The sequence below is a fragment of the Eulemur rufifrons genome, chromosome 19, assembly GCF_041146395.1.
Source record: "Eulemur rufifrons isolate Redbay chromosome 19, OSU_ERuf_1, whole genome shotgun sequence".
In the NCBI taxonomy this organism is placed as follows: Eukaryota; Metazoa; Chordata; class Mammalia; order Primates; family Lemuridae; genus Eulemur; species Eulemur rufifrons.
In genome coordinates, this window is record NC_091001.1 from 19,947,088 (window position 1) to 19,967,563 (window position 20,476).

The following is a 20,476-nucleotide window of genomic DNA, read 5'->3' on the forward strand; positions in this document are numbered from 1 at the left end:
TAAAAAGAAACACAAAACCTGATTCCTTTAATACAGTTAAGAACATGGAAAAGATGCTAATAACAGAGACAGTGTCTTATAAATTCACGTTGAACTCCTGGAATTCAGTCATAGAAACTGGAAAGAACACTTCAGATCTACAGAATTATAGAGACAGTGAATGGACATATTTGCCATCCCATTATAAATCCTAAACTACCACCAGAGGGGAGATTCAAGGTATGTTCCTCACTCAGTCTTATCCTGTTTGTACCAACACATCAGATGCTATTTAATTCTGACCCTCTCCCACATAGCCTGTCTGTTGGCTAATGCTCTGCCTTGGGACCTGTCTCTTCCCTAGTTAACAATCCCTTCACTTGAGGCTACGTGCAGTGAAAGACAATATGCACATCATCTGGTAAAATATATTAAAAGAAATGTCTTATCACACTTCAAAGATCTGATGAGGAAACAAAATCCTGGAAATCTGATTAAGTATGAGGCAGTTCAGAATCATCTTTGAACATAATAAATGTGAAGAAACTTCACTCAATAGGAATTCATCTCTAAGCTTTAGCCAAAGACAATTAGACACATTCATGGAGAAAATCCAGGAAGCATGCTAGCAAAAGGAGAAATCAACTGCCTCCCTGTTTGAAATACACAAGATTACATGCTGAGCTTATAGGACTAAATAGGTGCCTCATAACCAATTACTACTTCTAAATGTTAAAGAGTTGTAACAGATTACAACAATTAAAAAGAGAAAAACATTAAAAAGAAACAGGAGACAATAAAAGGGAATAAATACTATATTTTGTAAACCTACCGAAAATCAATATCCAGTAAAAGGCTTTTAATGTTAGACTTCTTGTCACCTGACGCTGTCAACATGATCAGCTCATGCAACCTAAAGCAATTAGTGAAAGCAAATTTAGTAAGAAATTACAAAGGTCATAGGCAATAAGCAAAACACACAACAAAACCCATCAATGTTCTTCTGATATTTCTGATTATTTTGATGAAACACTGAGGAAAATTTGGCAGGTATAACCAAGTTTTCAGTTTTGAAAATATTTGTTAAAGAGCAGACTTTATCTGAAACAGAGAAGTCTAAAATTATAAACAATTTAGGAGTCAAATCAGAAAGAATCTCCCATCATATATCAGAAAGAAATCTACAAAGATTTCTTTCAATTGGAATCCAGGTTGCAAACTCCTTGAAAGAGGAACCATGCTTTACATTTTCTTTGAATTCAAAGCTTCACGCTGTACTCTGCACATAGTGAATAACTAACTACCTGATAAAAATCTTACAATTTCTAAAGTGGTGATAAGAGTATTTTTTTAAAAAATCATATAACATACCTTGGTGTTCCAACACACAGTACTCTTCTGAATCCAAGGGTAGAAAGTAGGTCTACCAAGAACTGACAGCTCCTATCAGCAAACAGATACTGGGCATTTGCCTTCTTGTTTTCCAATGGATAAAGGAGTTGACTGGGCCTTCGTAACTGGGTGATAGAAATATCACCCGTGACCTGATGCTCACGATGCCTCCCCCATTCATCTGGTAATAGCAACTGCTGACACCTTTGACAAAACTTCCTCTGAGTCAAGGGCAACTCAATAAACTTCAAGTACCTTCAAGACACAATAAAACACAAAGTAATATATTTTAAATTTATTGTTTTAAAGACAATGTATTTTTGCTATTTTCAGTATCCAAAAAGTATTCTTATTTCCTAAAGAGTACTGCATAAAAAAGAAAGGTAAGAGAAATCTGTGGCATGTTGGCTACAATTTATGTCTGGCTGCGTATCTACAAAGTTGAAAAGAATCAGCAATTTAATAAGAATTGAGACGCTCCAATTTAGTCACTGAATGAAGATCAATATCCATTTAAAATGTGAATATAATATATTACTCAAACAACTTAGTAGTAATGACAACTACTATCAAGTTTAAATTTATTGACAAATCCATGTGTTCCAACTTTGAAATGTTAAACAGTCTGGCTCAGTTGACAGTCATTTTAAAATGAGAAGTTAAGATCATTCTTCAAGTTCTTATGGCATACTTAACAAGAAAAATTACCTCCTAAAAGAAAAGATGTTCCTACAAAGCTCCTCTGTTCTTAGCTTTACTGACAGAGGCAGTTATAAGCTTACCCCCAAAACAGCAAAACAATATTCAAAGCCTTAAAAAAAGGCTATATTGGACCTCCCATTTGATCTCTTTTGGGTCACCCTTATATCTGATTTAAAGCCACCATTTCTTTTTTTTTTTCTTTTTAAATTTTACTGGAGATTACTGAAGAGAGAAAATAATCCTTGTCAGTATGTCTTAAAAACTGCTGATTTTGTATATGTGATACCAGCTATGAAATCAGAGTAGGAAAACAAAAGAAAAATAAGTAAGATTATTGTGGACCTTAGAGAGTCAGAAATGTCTAAAACTAAGCATGTTAAATAAATAGCACACTAAAGGATTCTTATAGTTTGAGAAGAGTCATAGGGTTTCCATGGAACTAAATTTGGGGACTGCAGTGTAAAAACTGTGAACTTAACATGTAATCAAAGTCAGTATTAAAACTTCTTATATCTAAGCACAGTTTTACTTCAAAGCACCCAAGGCAGTGACAAATAGATATTCTGAATGGCAACAGCAAGAAATAAGCTATCGTGCCAGTAATTTAAATGTTTCTATTTCTACGATAACTGTTCTTTTGACAGCTTTATCTATAACTAAAAGGAAAAAGGAGACAGAGGGATGTTAGAAGAAACTTCTTAATAATTTAAAGTAGAAATGTCAGTACAGGCAAGGGCCCCTATGAAATGAAATGCAAGTGAAAAGAACCAACAGACACTCTTCAGCAGCAAACACTGAATTTACTACTATTATACCTTTCATCACAAAACGTCAAGTGTTGACGACTTCCACATCCAACAGGGTAACAGGGATTTACCATTCTGACCCTCAAAACAATTTTTTCTTTTTTGATAGAGTCTCACTCTGTTACCCTGGCTAGAGTGACGTGGCGTCAGCCCAGCTCACAGCAACCTCAAACTCCTGGGCTCAAGCGATCCTCCTGCCTCAGCCTTCCGAGTAGCTGGGTCTACAGGCATGCGCCACCATGCCCAGCTAATTTTTTCTGTATATATTTTTTTAGTTGTCCAGCTAATGTCTTCTATTTTTTTAGTAGAGACAGGGTCTCGCTCTTGCTCAGGCTGGTCTCGAACTCCTGAGCTCAAACGATCCACCCACCTCGGCCTCCCAGAGTGCTAGGATTACACAGGCATGAGCTACCGCGCCCAGCCTCAAGACAATTTTTAAACAGACAAAATATATGAAACAACAGTTTTCAGATATTAGACAGCTGGCAGCCCAAACAGTGAATCCCAAGGGAAAGGAACAGATGAGGCGAGTCGTGCAACTAGCCAGTTCACTGCCTGTGGAAAGCTGGCAGCTCGGGGGTGGAGAATCAAACAGACCTCAAGAAGCTGATGAGACAGAGTGGAGAATCTGGGGAGGTGAAGGCAGCTAGAATTAACAGGAAGAGCACTGGAGAATATACACGGAGTACAGGGAGAGCAGAAAGCTGTACGCTGAGAAAGACATCTCCCCAAAATCTGCTGGTGACTCTCCTCAAACCTCTAGCTGAGTACTGATCAGCACATGCATGGAGAAACCACCAAGGCAAGGGAAAGAACCACTGGAAAGCAGCAGGTGGAATCACCGCTGGAATACATACCCAGGGTCCAAGATGATTTGTCCACTGACAAGCCAGAATGGAAAAGCATCTCTATACATGAGCATCAAGAAAAGTACTCAGAAGAGCACTGCCACAGTAGTGCAGAAAATCTAGCCCTGGAACAAAGGGTGCTCTTTCCTGCCTAAAACTCTTAAAGACAAGCCTTCAAAACCAGGGTTGCCAAACTGCTTCTGTAAAGATCAGATAAATATTTTGAGCTTGGCAGACCATAAAGTCTCTTTGTCACAATTATTCTGTTATAGCAGAAAAGCAACCATCAACCAAAGGTAAATGAATAGGCATGGCCAAAGTTGCACTACAGGCTGCAGTTTACCAAATCCTGCTCAGGAATATCATACTATAGCAAGTAACTTAGCTGTGTCCCAGAGCAAAGCTCAAAAAATGTGTAAAGGAATTAAAAATATCCAGTATACAATAAGGTAAAATTCACACTGCCAGCATCTAATCAAATATTACCACGTATGAAAAGAAATAGGAAAACATGAACCCATGATTAGGAAAAAATAAATCAATCCAAACCAACACAGAAATGAAAGAAGATATGATTAATAGACAGAGACATTAAAGTCACTTACTATATATTCCATGTGTTCAAAAAGGTAGTGAAAAACATGAGCCTGTTAAACAAAGACATGGAAAATATAAAAAAGATACAAATCTAACCTATAAAGATTTTTTTAAATTGTATAACATACAAAATACCCTAGAGGGGATTAACAGCAGTTCAGGAACTGCAGAGAAAAGATTTGTAAACTTGAAGGCATAGTCTTAGAAACCACCCAAAATGAAACACTGAGGGGCCTAAATACGTGTAAATGAAGCCCCCAAAATGGGGAGGGGGGAATTCAAAATATAATGAATGGAAATTTACAAAATTACATAAAAGATCCAAGAAGCTCAAAGAACCACAAGCACAAGAAACATGAAGGAAAACTATAAAACACATCATAATTATTTAAGATCAATGACAAAGAGAAAATCTTAAAAGAAACCAGGGGAAAAAAGACATGTACAGAGGAACAAAGATAAGACTAACATCAGGCTTCTCACTGAAAATAATGTAAGCAAGAAGACAATGGAGCAACAGCAACTCTATACAAATTCTTCCAGAAAACTGAAGAAACCGGAACACTTCCTGGTTCATTTCATGAGTCCAGCATTACCCCAATACCAAAACCAGGGGGAAAAAATTATAAAAAAACTACAGACGAATATACCTCATGAACACAAACTCAAGTATTATTAACAAAATTTTAGCAAATGAAATCCAGCAATATATGAAAAAGGTAATACATCATGACCAAGTATAATTTATCGCAGGAATACAAGATTGTTTTAACATTTGAATTCAATCAATGCAATTTACCATATTAACAGTCTAAAAAAAAAGATCTCATTAGATGTAGAAAAAAGTACTTCACAAAACAAACATCCACTGACGAGAAAGATGCTCAGAAAACCGGGAATAGAAGGGAACTTCTACAACCTGATAACAGGCATCAAAGAAAATCCTATAGCCCACACGATACTGATGAAAGACTAAATGTATTCCCCCTAAAATTGGGACAAAGCAAGGATGTCTATGCTTACCCTTTCTACTCAGCGTTGACTAGGGTTTCTAGCCAGTTTAATAAGACAAGATAAAGAAATAAAAGGCAGAGATTGGAACAGAAACATTAAAACTTCTTTATTCACATGATCAGGTATATACAAAGTCCTAAGAAAATCTTAAAAAAAAAAAAAAAAAAAGCTGTTACAACTATTAAGTAAGCTTATCAAGGTTGCACAGTGAAAGATCAATTTACAAAATCAACTCTGTTGTTACAGACTAGCAACAGACAACCCAAAACTGAAATTCAAAAACACGACTATTTAAAACAGCATTAAAATATGTGAAATACTTAGGGATAAATCTGACAAAAGATGTGCAACTCCAGAACACTGAAAATTACACAACATCATAGAGAAAAACTAAAGATTATTTAGTAACTGAAGAGATAAACCACAGTCATGGATTAGAAAACTCAGTATTACTAAGATGCCGACTCTCCTCAAATTTATCTATAAAATCAACACAATCTCAATCAAAATCCTAGCCATTTTGTAGAAACTAAAAAACTCATTCTAAAATTCATATGAAAATAAAAAGAACCTAGAATAGCCAAAACAACTATTGCAGCCTGAATAATGCCCTCTCCCTTTCCACCTCCCGCCAAAGATGTCTACATCCTAACGTGGAACCTGTGAATATGTTGTTATCTTATATGACCAAAGAGACTTCGAAGCTGTGATTAAGTCAAGGCTCTTGAGATGTGGAAAAAAGAAATGTAGGCAGCCTCTAGACACTAAAAGAGGCAAGGAAAATTCTCCTCTCAGAATCTTCAGAAAGAACCAGCCCTGCCAACAGCTTGACTTTAACCTAGTGAGACTGATTTTGAAATTTGGACCTCCAGAACTATAAAAGAATAAATCTGTGTTGTTTTAAACCACTAATTTGTAGTAATTTGTTAGAGCAGCAATAGGAAACTAATGTAGGTGCCAAATCAATTCAATGGGGAAAGGACAATACTTTCAACAAATGGTGCTGGAAAAGTTCGAAAGCCATATGCAAAGCAATGAACCTCGACCCTTGCCTCACTTCATATTAAAAAACTAACCCCAAATGGATCACAGACATAAGTTCAAGAACTTAAACTTTAAAACTTCTAGAAGAGGCTGGGCGCGGTGGCTCACGCCTGTAATCCTAGCACTCTGGGAGGCCGAGGCAGGAGGATCGCTCGAGGTCAGGAGTTCGAGACCAGCCTGAGCAAGAGCGAGGCCCCGTCTCTACTAAAAATAGACAGAAATGATTTGGACAGCTAAAAATATATATAGAAAAAAATTAGCTGGGCATGGTGGTACATGCCTGTAGTCCCAGCTACTCGGGAGGCTGAGGCAGGAGGATTGCTTGAGCCCAGGCGTTTGAGGTTGCTGTGAGCTAGGCTGATGCCATGGCACTCTAGCCCAGGCAACAGAGCGAGACTCTGTCTCAAAAGAAAAAAAAAAAAAAAACACAAAACTTCTAGAAGAAAACATAGCAGAAAATAATGATGACTGGATTTGGCAAAGATTTCTTAAACAGGACTCAAGCACAAAATCTAAAAGAAAAAGACTCAAGAAATTGGACTTCAAAACCTAAACTTTTTTCTTCAAAAGATACTCTCATCATAAGCAACAAAAGAAAAGATAAATAAATTGGACTTAATCAAGATTTAAGGCCGGGCGCGGTGGCTCACGCCTGTAATCCTAGCACTCTGGGAGGCCAAGGTGGGCGGATCGTTTGAGCTCAGGGGTTCGAGACCAGCCTGAGCAAGAGCGAGACCCCACCTCTACTAAAAATAGAAAGAAATTATATGGACAGCTAAAAATATATATAGAAAAAAAATTAGCCGGGCATGGTGGCACATGCCTGTAGTCCCAGCTACTCGGGAGGCTGAGACAGGAGGATCGCTTGAGCTCAGGAGTTTGAGGTTGCTGTGAGCTAGGCTGACGCCACGGCACTCACTCTAGCCTGGGCAACAGAGTGAGACTCTGTCTCAAAAAAAAAAAAAAAAAAAAAAAAGATTTAAAACTTTTATGCAGCAAAGGACACCATCACAAAAGTGAAAAGACAACCTAAGAATGGGAGAAAATATTTGCAAATTATATATCAGGTAAAAGAATTGTATCCACAATATATAAGGAACTCTCACAACTCAACAATAAAAAGACAATTATCCCAATTTAAAGACAGCACAGGAAATGAATGGACATTTCTCCAAAGATAATACACAAATAGTCAATAAGCACATGAAAAGATGCTCAACATCATAAATACAAATTAAAACCATAATGAAATATCATTTCACAACTATAATTAAAAAGACAAATAATAACAAGTATATGTGGAAGACGGGGAGAAATTGGACTCTTCATATATAGCTGGTGGAAACGTAAAATGGTGTAGCCACTTTGGAAAAGTTTGGCAGTTTTGTCAAAAGTTAAGCATATACCCACCATATGATTCAGCCCTTATACTCCTAGGTATTTACCCAAGAGAAACAAAAGCATGCGTCTGTACAGACTTATACATAAATGTTCATAACAGCTTTATCCTTAAGAGTCAACAAGTGGAGGAAACCTAAATATCTACAACAGGTGAATGGATATATCCATACAGTGGAATATTATCTGGGAATAAAGGAATGAACAACTGACAAACATCAATATGGATGAGTATCAAAAATATGTATGCTAAGTAAATGAATGCACCTCCCCCCCAAAAATAGAGCATACTATAAGATTCTATAAAACTTCTAGAAAGTACAAACTAATCTATAGCAACAGAAAGCAGATCAGTGGTTGTCTGGGGACCCTGGGGGTAGAGGGCTATAGGACAAAGGGGCAGGAGGAAACTTTTGGAGGTAATGGACATGTTCATTATCTTGACTGTGGTTAGGTTTCACAGGTAGATGCATATGTCAAAATTCATCGGATGGTACATTTTAAATCTGTGCAATTTACTGTATGTAAATTATCGTACCTTGGTAAAGCTGAAAATAAGAAAAAAAAAGGTTAATTTTCCCCTAATAATCCACAGATCACTAAGGTGACCATACATCCCAGTTAACATCCACCATCCTGAAGTTCCATCTGGTTAGTGCCCCTTTCACTCTCAAAAAGTGTCCATAAAAAATAAAGTACCTAAATTTGAATTAAAATTATATAGTCACCATATATACAACGCCCATCATACTGTAAAAATTAAAGCATATTCAAAAAGTGCTGTGTCACAAAGAATAATGATTTCAATGGACTAAAACATCAAATTTTTTAAATACATGTTTCCATAGTGATATTAAAGACAACAGAACAAAGATCTTGATTAATCACCTTTGGAAGTTGCTAGAGTACTAAATCATTACTCTAAAAACTGTTTTATAAAGACAGGAGGGGAAGAATGAAACATATATCTTGTCTTTCCCACGTGAACTGTAATGAGGTAAGTCAACAGTTGATGAAACAAAGTTCTTTCTTATAGAAGAATACAGCTAATGAATGCATAAACAATGACAAGATTCTGTAACCCTTTACAACCTCTAGGCAAAGATCATCAATTACTGCTAAAAATCATTAGACAACAGGCTGACAGGGAACTTTATTAACGGATGGTTTAGGCTGGTTAATAGCTGAACACATGATCGATCTCACCATCACAAAGTGAACAAGCAGACATCACCTGCCTTTTGATGTGATACAGGAGGAAGTACACCCACCAGACAGGAAGGTAAATTCTGTAAGAATTAGCCAAGAGCTGACTATAGCTGCCTCTGGGGAGGGGAAAATGCAGAGGTAGAAAACAGGAATGTTGGCTGTCCCTTGTAAAACCTCAGAACCACATGCAGTTATTTTTTATGGCGATATAATTCACATACCATACATACTACTCACCCTTTTAAAGTACACAATTCAGTGATTTTTAGTATATTCACAAATTATGCAACCATCACCACAATCTAATTCCAGGACATTGTCATCACCTCAAAAAGAAACCTTGTACCTGTCCGCAGTTATTCCCATTTCCCCACCCCTCACTCCACCCTCTAGCAAAACCACTAACCTTCTTTGTATCTCTATGGACTTGCCCACTGTGGACACTGGAATTACACAGTAGCCACATACAGATTTTCATTAAAAATTTTTGATTAATTAAAGGCTTTTGTTTACAAAATAAAAACTGCCAGAGGATGAATTTCAGCCAAATAAGAGATACAAAACATCTGCAGGCCAGGCACGGTGGCTCACACCTGTAATCCTAGCACTCTGGGAGGCCAAGGCAGAAGGATTGCTCGAGCTCAGGAGTTCAAGACCAGCCTGAGCAAGAGCTGAGAACCCGTCTCTCCTAAAAATAGAAAAATTAGCATGTGCCTGTAATCCCAGCTACTCGGGAGGCTGAGGCAGGAGAATCGCTTGAGCCCAGGACTTTGAGGTTTCTGTGAGCTAGGCTGATGCCACGGCACTCTAGCCCAGGTGACAGAGAGAGACTCCGCCTCAAAAAGAAAAAAAAAAGAAAAGAAAAGAGAAGAGAAGAGAAGAGAAGAGAAGAGAAGCGAAGCGAAGCGAAGCGAAGCGAAGCGAAGCGAAACGAAACTACTGCAAAGGGGCTGTCAGTAAGCACTGAATCCATTTAACCACAGGACCAAAACAGAAACAAATGTGGGAAATATAGTACAAAATAGTTACCGTACAAAATACAATTAAGATAAATCCAAACAAAAAGAGGAGGGAAAGAAGAGAAGGTGGGACTCTCACAAAAATCAAATCACGGTGGATAACAGACTTAAACCTTAGGCGTGATACAATCAGAATTCTAGAAGAAAATGTAGGAAAGACTCTTACAGACATTGGCCTAGGCAAAGAATTCATGAAGAAGACCCCCAAGGCAATCACAGCAGCAACAAAAATAAATGAATGGGACATAATTAAATTAAAAAGCTTCTGCACAGCCAAAGAAACAGTCCAGAGAATAAACAGACCACCTACAGAATGGGAAAAAATTTTTGCATACTACACATCAGATAAAGGACTGATAACAAGAATCTATTTAGAACTCAGGAAAATCAGCAAGAAAAAATCAAGCAACCCTATCAAAAAGTGGGCAAAGGACATGAATAGACATTTTTCAAAAGAAGATATAAAAATGGCTAACAAACATATGAAAAAGTGTTCAACATCTCTAATCATCAGGGAAATGCAAATCAAAACCACAATGAGATATCACTTAACCCCAGTGAGAATGGCCTTTATCAAAAAAACCCAAAACAACACATGTTGGCGTGGGTGTGGAGAGACAGGAACACTAATACACTGCTGGTGGGACTGCAAACTAGTGCAACCCCTGTGGAAAGCATTATGGAGGTATCTTAAACAGATTCAAGTAGACCTGCCATTTGACCCAGCAATCCCATTACTGGGCATATACCCAAAGGAAAAAAAGTCATTCTGTAACAAAGGCACGTGTACCCAAATGTTTATAGCAGCACAATTCACAATAGCAAAGATGTGGAAACAACCCAAATGCCCATCAATACATGATTGGATTAGTAAACTGTGGTATATGTATACCATGGAATATTACTCAGCTATAAGGAATGATGAAGATACGACATCTCTATGGTTCTCCTGGAGAGAGTTGGAACCCATTATATTAAGTGAAGTATCCCAAGAATGGAAAAACAAGCATCACATGTACTCACCAGAAAATTGGTTTCCCTGATCATCACCTAAATACAAATCTGGAAACGACACCAATTGGACATCAGACTGAGGTGGGGGGTGGGGGAGGGGATGGGGGTATGCCTACACAAAGAGTGCATTGCGCACCGTATGGGGAGTGGTAACACTTGAAGGTGCTGACTCGGGAAAGGGGGGGGTGGGGAAAAAAATATGAAACTATTGTTTTTAACTTGCACTGTTCACTTAATAATTTATCATGAATATTTCCCATATTATTTCATATCATTGTACAAGAAATAATGTATACATTATGAGGACATACTGTATCTAACAAGATATACTGTTAGACTCTTTGATTCTGTAAAATTAAATTGAAAAAAAAAAAAAAAAAAAAAAAAAGAGAAGGTGGGAGAGGGTATGAGCATACTGATTTTCTCATCTTTTACAGGCATGAGCCTAAACATAGAATTGAATAAGATATAACTGAAACTCAAGTAAAAGAGCTATAAGCAATATAGAAGGCATAAAAGTTAACCCTGCAAAATAAATAATCAATTAAAGCCAGATAGTGATTGTAGAAAAAGAAAGAGATAGGAAGAAGAAATATACTAAATTCATCTCATTTTTTAGGTGGATGAAAGCAAACAAAAAAAATGATTAAAGATAGTCTGGAAAGTTACAAAGGTAACCACAAAATATAGAAGACAACAAAAATATCGAAGAAACACACATTAAAAAAAGAAAACACAGACCATACAGTGAAAGAGAACAAAAAGAAGTAATAAAAAACAGAAAACATAAAATAATATAGCAAACTAAGACCAAGCATTCTCTTATATCAACAATGAAAATGGGCTAAATTCACCCACTAAAAGAAAGCCCGTCAGACTGGATCACAAAGCAAAATCCAACCATCCTATTTCATTACTTCTAAGCTGCATGTTTGTTTCACCTTTTAGCATCTGCAATATTGAGATATGATTTATAATTGCCATCGGCCAGATGTCACGACATAGTGCAGACCTCATGAAAACATTGTCCTTGCTCTACACACTGCCATGTCTTGAAGCCAGTGCTATGCACTGCTGAACTGCGGAGGAGAGCTAACTGCCATCACCCTATGATTCAGTAGCAAAACACATCACCGTACATGCAGTCAGGCACCAAAACAGGGCAATGACATAGATTTGATATCAGAGAAGTAAATAAATACTCCTTGTTGAAAGAATGATGACAACAGTCAAGAGCTTTAGAGAACCAAAGGAAGGAAGATCCCACAGGCAGATGAAGCAGTATCAGGTTTTGTTACTCAAACATGGTTAAAAAGACTACCTGTCACACACTGAGTGATGCCAGGTGAAGGCAGGAGAAGCTGCAAAGTCACTAGGAAGGGAGGAAAGAAGTTCAAAGCAATGAGGGGCTGGTGTGATGATTCACTCACCATAAGGAACTAAGTTTAATAATTTTTAAAAGGAAAAGGAGAACACTCCTAAAGGAACCTCCACTTACATGATATATCCTTGTGCCTTGTCAATTAACTTTTTCCTTTAACTATTTCCAAAAGCTTCAGAAAGCTTTATTGCTAATTTATTAACCTTTCTTGACAAGAGATAAACAGATCTTGTGCATATTTCCCTCTATTCAAAATCACAACACAACCATCAACTACACTGCCTTAAATTTAACATTCAGACACAAGGCTTTTTAAAAGCTTGCTAGAAAGAACATGAGAATATGAAGACCTAAGGAGTAGTCAGCGCTGCCTCCTTATCCGCATATACTACACACACCCTGGGGGGAGAGGAAATTCATTCTGCTGCATGGCTCAGCGTGATTCACAAACTGCAGGCTAGCATTTTGAAATGTCATTTTTATTGATCTCCATTTGAGGTTCCATTTGCCTTTTCTGGAGTACACAAATTATGTTTATGGCATTTCTCTAATAGCAGACCTTGAAAATTTAAGTTTAAATGAGCTCTGAAAAAAAAAAATAACCAAATGAAATATCAACTAAACAAAACTATCTGGATGCACATAAATTAATACTGATTTTAGCATTCAAATATATCTTCCCTAAGACTTCATGGGTCACAAAAAGGGTGCAAACATACTACATAGTAAACATAATAACACATTTCAGAGTGTAACAGGCAGCTAAAAACTGTAAGGAAAAGCAAATCTCAGGCACAAATGTAAATCTGTCAACTGACCATATATGAAACATAAAGCATGGGTCAAAGGGTAGGATTAGACAAATGAATATCAAATCCCATTCTGTAAACCTAGAAACCTGTGACACACTGCCACTCCCTTAATAAAAATCAGGTAACAAAGGTCAATTTATCTTGCTATCTACTACCATTCCTCTCTAATGATTTCAAAAATAAATTCATCAATGGAAAGGTCTTATTATGCCACAGTAACAGATGAAAAGCTTGCTTTACAGAATAGGTATATGGTTTAAATGCAGTTTTATACTTTCAAATATAATAGTTATTTAATAAGCTAACTTATACATGAGTTGTTTAAATTAAATTATCCACATTAGAAAACAATTACAATCTCAAGTAATAGTACACATCCTTAGGTCCATTTACACACAAGAATGAACTGCCAGCTCAAGCTGAAGACACACTAACAGAACAGGTGATTCATTAAGTCTTTCGTTTTAAAAAGCCAAAATTTTCATTGCACTCTTTATCTTAAGGCACTGAAAACTTTTAGAGGAATGACTGATTTCAAACTTTTTAATCTACAGAAAGCATATAATAAAGCATAGGAGTATCAATTACAATGTAATGCAGTGAAATCAATGACAGTACATTTCAAAAAGCTTAAATTTCTACCCATCTTACAAAACCTGTTCAAATACCATGTCCTTACATTATCTTGGTCAGCTAAGGCACGCGTTAGCATTAGTCCTAATGCTTCTGAGCACTTAGTCTTTTCTATGTCTACTGTCAACACCCAACACATTTTCTTTATACTATATAATCTTTATATGTATCTCAACTCAATTACTGGCATTTTAAGTTCTTTCTGAGCCCTCAACAAATACCTGCGGTATGAATGAATGACTGGAGGGATGGATGGTTGGATGGAGGCTTCCGGCAACAAAATTCAAGATTATGGGTCACAGATAGTATAAGATGTTGAAAATCATTTTATTAAGACATGCTTTCAAGAATCAGCACTAGATAAAAGAAGAAATTATGACCTCCAAGAAATAAGCTTTTGGAAGTTCTTTAATACTTCATGTTTTAGCCAGTTTTTATGTTCTAATTAATATGAAATATGAATTTCAAAAACTACTATCAAAAAACCATACTCTGGCAGTACAAAGACAAGAATAGTAGTTTAGCTCCAGATTAAAATTTTATTATGCAGAGAAACAAGATTACCCAGATTTTCTTACAGAGTTTAATTGAATCACCATATCCTTATGCAATAACATGAGAAACATGCTTATGAGATAAAAGCGATATGGGTAGAGTACAAAACTATGTACACATTATGACTACAAACAAATCTGGCATGGACATAGGAAAAAAGGCCATGAAGAAATACTACAAAATGAACAAGGTGATGAATTGAAAGGAAGAAAGCATGGGCAATATTTTCTACTTTCTGCATCTTCAATATACTATCTTCTCATGATAAATCTCTATATAAGTCCTTACCTCTTATCTACATAAATCACTACATATCATATATTAATTGCCATCTGTTTATATATTTAAAAATAACCTTTTCGAATCAGACAGACATAAGTTTGAGTCACAGCTCAGTCATTCTCATAGTATGAACTACCTGATGAAGTTACTTAACTTCTACCAGCCTCAATTTCTCATCTAAGTAAATAGTCTCTGCAGGACTAAATAATATCTCGTGTAAAACACCTACCACAGTGCCTGCCTCACGGTAGAGCTCATTTATATTAATTCCCGTGTCAACATTTTTTGTTGTTGATTCAATTTCCATACAGTAAATAAGTAAAGTAGACACCTCTGGTTAAGCACTGTAATTAAGGGGCAATCAAGTTATCCTGAGAAACACCTCTTCCGTCAAAGGACTTTAAAATCTACTACCAAAAAGCTCAGGAAAGATATTTTTAGTAGATTCTAGTACTTCTTTCCATGTAGCCTAGATGAGGCCTCACAATACTTCTGAAGACAGCAGCCCCGGTAAAATGAAGGAGCTGCCATAAAAATGAAAAACCATTCATCATCAGTAACCTAGACCAGGAGCTTTTTCAGGAGCTTCTCCCAGCTGCACACTACATAATGCCTATGACATAGGAGAGGGATGAATTCTTTTCACAAGTTTGCCAAACAATTAAGTCTATGACTCAATTCTAATCCACCCAATACAACATTTCAAGAATGCAGATTTTAAAAAACGGATGTTAAAAAAATGCTTAAAAAATTTTTTGGTTTAATATTTCAAAAAGAAACATCAAAATAAATCTTCATGACATTGGATTTGACAATGGATTCTTAGCTATAACAGCAAAAACACAACAACAACAAAAATTGATAAATTAGACTTCATCAAAATTAAAAACTCATGTGCATCAAAGGACAACACCAAGAAAGTGAAAAGACAACCTACAGAATGGGAGAAAATATTTTTAAATCATATATTTGATAAAGGTATAAGTAATATCCAGAACATATAAAGAACTCTCGTGACGTAACAATAAAAAGACAAACAACCCAATTAAAAATAGACAAAGGACTTGAATAAACATTTCTCCAAAGATGATATACAAATAGCCAATAACCACATAAAAAGACAATTAACATTATTAGTAATCAGGGAAATCAAAATCAAAACCACAATGACATACCACTTCACAACTACTAGGATGTCTATAATCAAAAACAAAAATAAAAACAAAACAAAAAATAATAAGTGTTAAAAAAGATGTAGAGAAACTGGAACCCTTGCACACTGCTAGTGAGAATGTAAAATGGGGTAGCTACTATGGAAAACAGTTTGGCAGCTCCTCAAAAAACTAAACATACAATTACTGTGTGATCCAGCAATTCCACTCCTAGGTATATCACCAAAAGAATTGCAATCAGGGTCTCAAACAGATATTTGCAACATTATTCACAATAATAAAAAAGTGGAAGCAACTCAAATGTCTCTCAACAGATGAATGGATAAACAAAATATGGTATATACAGACAATGAATATAACTCAGTCATAAAAAGGAATGAAGTTCTGATACCTTGAAGACATTATGCTAAGTAAAATAAGCCAGACCCAAAAGGACAAATATTGTATAATCCCACTTATATGAGGCACCTAGAATAGTCAAATTCAAAGCATCACAAAGTAGATTCGAGGTTACCAGAGTTTGGGGAGAGGTGGCATGAAGAGTTATTGCTTAATGGTGACAATTGCTGTTTGGGGTGACGAAAAAGTTTTGACAATAGACACAGATGATGTTTGCACAACACTAATATACTTAATGGCAATAAATTGTACACCTAAAAATGATTAAAATGGCAAATTTTACGTTTTATATATATAACCACAATAAAAATAAATAAATGAAAGTACACTTAAAAGTCTCAGGAAAAGAACAACAAATAAACAAACATTACAGCTAAAATAATAAAGAAAAATGATCCTGCATCAGTACCTCTCCACACACTGCCTTCGGGATAGGGGAGGCTGACATCTTCGGTTCTGAGCTTCTCGGGCAGCAAGTCTAGCTTCTGACAACTGAAAGATTACAAAGCCCATTTAATAAACTATGAAACTTGCTATCATCCTAGAAAAACTAGTATCATATTCTGACATCAAGAAGTCATAAATTCAATCAATTCAACAAGCATTTATTTCCGGGGAAAATAAAACAAAAAACACAAAAAACTGGGAAAACTCTAGAGCAGTTTGAAGCAATATGCAACATATTAAAAACACTGAGATTAACTCACATATGGTGATCTTAACAGGACTGCTAAAAAGACCAGTTTTACAATAAACCTAACAAAGCTGAAAATTCTCTTGTCAAAGCTTTCACAAACTTTAAATTGACCTGAGACCAAGAGGATACCAACTTCACAGCTACATCTCTTAAGTGCCTTCATCAGTCACCCAATAGCTGTATAAAAGATGTTCAATGCAAATGTTCAAAAAAAGTGTTTTTTGACATTTCCTGGAATGATTATGACCTAGACTCTTTAGTGAGAAATCTATATTTGCAATCAGAGTGCTATGGACTGAATGTTTGTATCCCCCAAAATTCATATATTGAAGCCTTAACCGACTGTGATGGTATTTAGAGGTGGGGGGACTTTGGGAGGTAAGTAGGTCAGGAGAGCCCTCATGAATAAGATCAGTGTCCTTATAAGAGTGAGAATATCATGACAAGACAGCCCTCTGAAACCAGGAAGACAGCCTTCACGAGACATTGGATCTGCCAGCACTTTGATCTTGGATATCCCAGCCTTCAGAGCTGTGAGAAATAAATGTTTGTTGTTTAAGCCACCCAGTCTATGATATTGTAGTTACAGCAGCCAGAGCTCACTCATACAAGGATGATCAGCCACCCCATACTAACACCTCAGAGCATCTGAAGGGAAACTAAGTCTTTGAGACAGTAGTTTAAGACATCAGTAATCAGAGCAAGTTCAAAGTAAGTAGGAACTCCAGTCTTCTGAACCAAAAAACATGGAATCTCCAACTCTCTTAAGAGATTTATTTCATATAATGTACAAACTACATATTTTTATTGGTTTATACATTGTCAATAAAATTGTCACATATATCAAAAATAAAAAGTAAATATCCAAAAAGTTGATATACCTTTTCATCTTCCCACTGAAAAAAATTACAGTCTTTTCTATCTCTACAGGCTGAGCAGGCATAAAACCTCCGGGTTTCTTCTTTCCCCTGGCTCACCTTTACAAACAGAAGAGTGGGCCCTAGTTCCGGAAAAGGAAAGAAAATGTCAAATAGTAGTCATCTACACCAAATTCCTAGTTTTCACAGCCCTTAAATAAAACTTGTTTTGGTTTTATGCATAATTTATCATAATTAAATCCACCACTGTTTAATAAACGTTTCTTTTCTTTCAGTCACTACTTGGAAATAATTTTTGAAAACTGGTCTCTCAAAAAATAAAATGCTATTGTCAATATAGATGCTGTCTGAGTAGTGAATGTTACAAACCTGGGACCAAAACAAGGAGGGGGCCCAGAGAACTGAGTACTTTGACATCTCTTGCACAGTTATTCTTTAAGTGAAAACTTGAGGTTTTAGAGTTGGACACTCTGCAAGTTAGAGAAAAACTGGGTCTGGTTTGCATGCAAGAATTCATTCTATCGTTCTCCCTTTTTTAAACTGAAAAGGCAGCAAATCAACAAACGAAATCCCTAAGCACTTGTCACCCAGAATTATTCAATACTACCCATCCTTCCCTTTCCCTACTTCGCCCCACCCCCCAAAAATGTAAAAGCCCTGAAGCCAAAACCACAACAGTGGGGACTTGCTGTGAAGGTTTCTCAAGTAAGGTGAAAAACACAACATCCAGAGGAAGGTGCATTTTCTAGGCATCACACATGGTGAGGGAAAAAGGCAGATAAAAATATGGGAGCTCTAAAAAGACCTCGGCACCTCCAGGCCAACTCACGCCCCTTGGCGCACGACGGGCTTAGCCCAGACGCCGACCCACCGTGAGGGCACAGCGGGGCGGATACGGCAGGATCCGAGGGAAACACCACTTCCACTCCCGAGCTCCCCCTACGACTCGCGTTCTCCTCTGTCTCCTCGGCTTCAAGCTGGTCTCTGGGGGACGCCATCTTTCCGCCGCCTTCCCGAAAGCCTCAGTACGAACCAAGGGAGGCTGAGGAAGAGTGCCGCCGCGACCCACAGGGACCCACAGCGCCCCCGCGCGCCTAGGAGGAGCTGGGGGGCTGCCGCTGAGGAGACCACGCCCCAAAATGGAGTCCCCGCCCACCCGGGACTGCTCTTAAGCGGCCCCTAGCGGTGGGTCTCTCGAGTCACTTGTTGGACCTCTATCCCTACCCCCCAGCTCCTGAAGCACCCTCCTTTCATAAGAATATTACCAAAAGATGAGATGACTCTGGAACAAAGATTTGGCAGTATTGTAGGTCCACCGCCACCAGCAACTGACAAACAGCTGAAATAGCTGCAACAGCTGCACTTGATGGAACCATACTCTGCTTTTCAAAGTCACAGTCACAACATGATCTCTAACTTTCAGACAACGGTTATAGTTGCACATCATACTTGCATACCCATTGACAATTATACATCAGAAAGAAAGAAAGAAAATTGTCCCTATTTGTAGGTGACATGATTGTCTACACAAAAAATCCCAAAGACTCTACCAGAAAAACAAACAAACACTTCAGTTTAACTGAGTTCAGCAAGGTTGCAGGATATGAGATAAACATACGAAAATCAGTTGGCTTTCCATATACTAGATATGATCATGTGGACACTAAAATTAAAAACAGAATACCACTTACAATCAATCATTCAGATAAATGAAATAGGTGTAAATCTAATAAAACATGAACAGGACTTGTATGCTGAAAACTACAAAATGCTGACAAAGAAAAATCAAAGAGAAACTAAGTAAATGTAGAGGCAAAATGTGTTCATGACTTGGAAGATTCAACATAGTAAAGATGTCACTTCTCCCCAGGTTTAATGCATATAAAGATTTAGTACAATCTCTATCAAAATCCCAGCCAGATTTTTTTGTAGATTTAGATAATATTATTATGAGATTTGATTTATATGGAAAGGGAAGGAAACTTTAGAATAGTTAAAACAATTTTGAAAAAGAATAATAAAGTGGGAAAATCAACCTTCTCAATTTCAAGACAGTGTATAGCTGCAGTAATCAAGGCACACACATGTATGGTTGTATTAATAGATGAAATAGTCAAATGTCTCCTTACATTATGTAAAGAATTGACAGTGCACATACATATTTAACATCCCACATTTAGTGCTATGGTATTTTAATGTAGAAGCATTGCTGTTTTCCCTTCACACTTCACGTAATGGTTTCACTCAAATTCTCCACCTGTGCCTGTAGCATCTGTGGCTTTGTTGTGTCCAACACAAGTTTCCAGTGTACATTACCTGCACTTCTATGTCTTTTGAGGTAAGGAATTTTCTGGACCTATGATAATGATGATACTTCTGGAAATTTTATCTCAAGTCCTCACTAACTACCTGCTCACATGAACACAAGCACTTTTATTTAACAATCTGTTTTATATGTATAAATTTGAGATCTTCCAAAGACTTGTTTATAAAATTTGCAATTGAATTTGTGAAATCATACAACCAGAAATAGTTATAGAATCTATATTTTCTCTTTCTCTTTTCAGTAATGATAATTCTGTGAGGTCACCTCTATTAGCAGCCCAAACCAATATGGATTTGCAGCCTTTTCAGATAAGTTACCC

At 36.9% G+C, this 20,476-nt stretch overlaps 1 protein-coding gene across 2 annotated transcripts in view; it reads right to left on the bottom strand.

Moving 5' to 3' along the window:
* Window positions 1–18,829, bottom strand: part of ZCCHC4 (zinc finger CCHC-type containing 4) — a 47,672-nt gene extending 28,843 nt beyond the window's left edge. For both annotated transcript variants that reach the window (XM_069494550.1, XM_069494549.1), the window contains exons 1-5: window positions 18,703–18,829; window positions 17,835–17,953; window positions 16,666–16,748; window positions 1,351–1,626; window positions 812–892 (exon numbers count right to left, since the gene is read on the bottom strand). In XM_069494550.1, coding sequence (XP_069350651.1) covers window positions 812–892; window positions 1,351–1,626; window positions 16,666–16,748; window positions 17,835–17,953; window positions 18,703–18,829 — 686 coding nt within the window. The remainder of the gene's footprint in view (window positions 1–811; window positions 893–1,350; window positions 1,627–16,665; window positions 16,749–17,834; window positions 17,954–18,702) is intronic.
* Window positions 18,830–20,476: the final 1,647 nt, after the last annotated feature.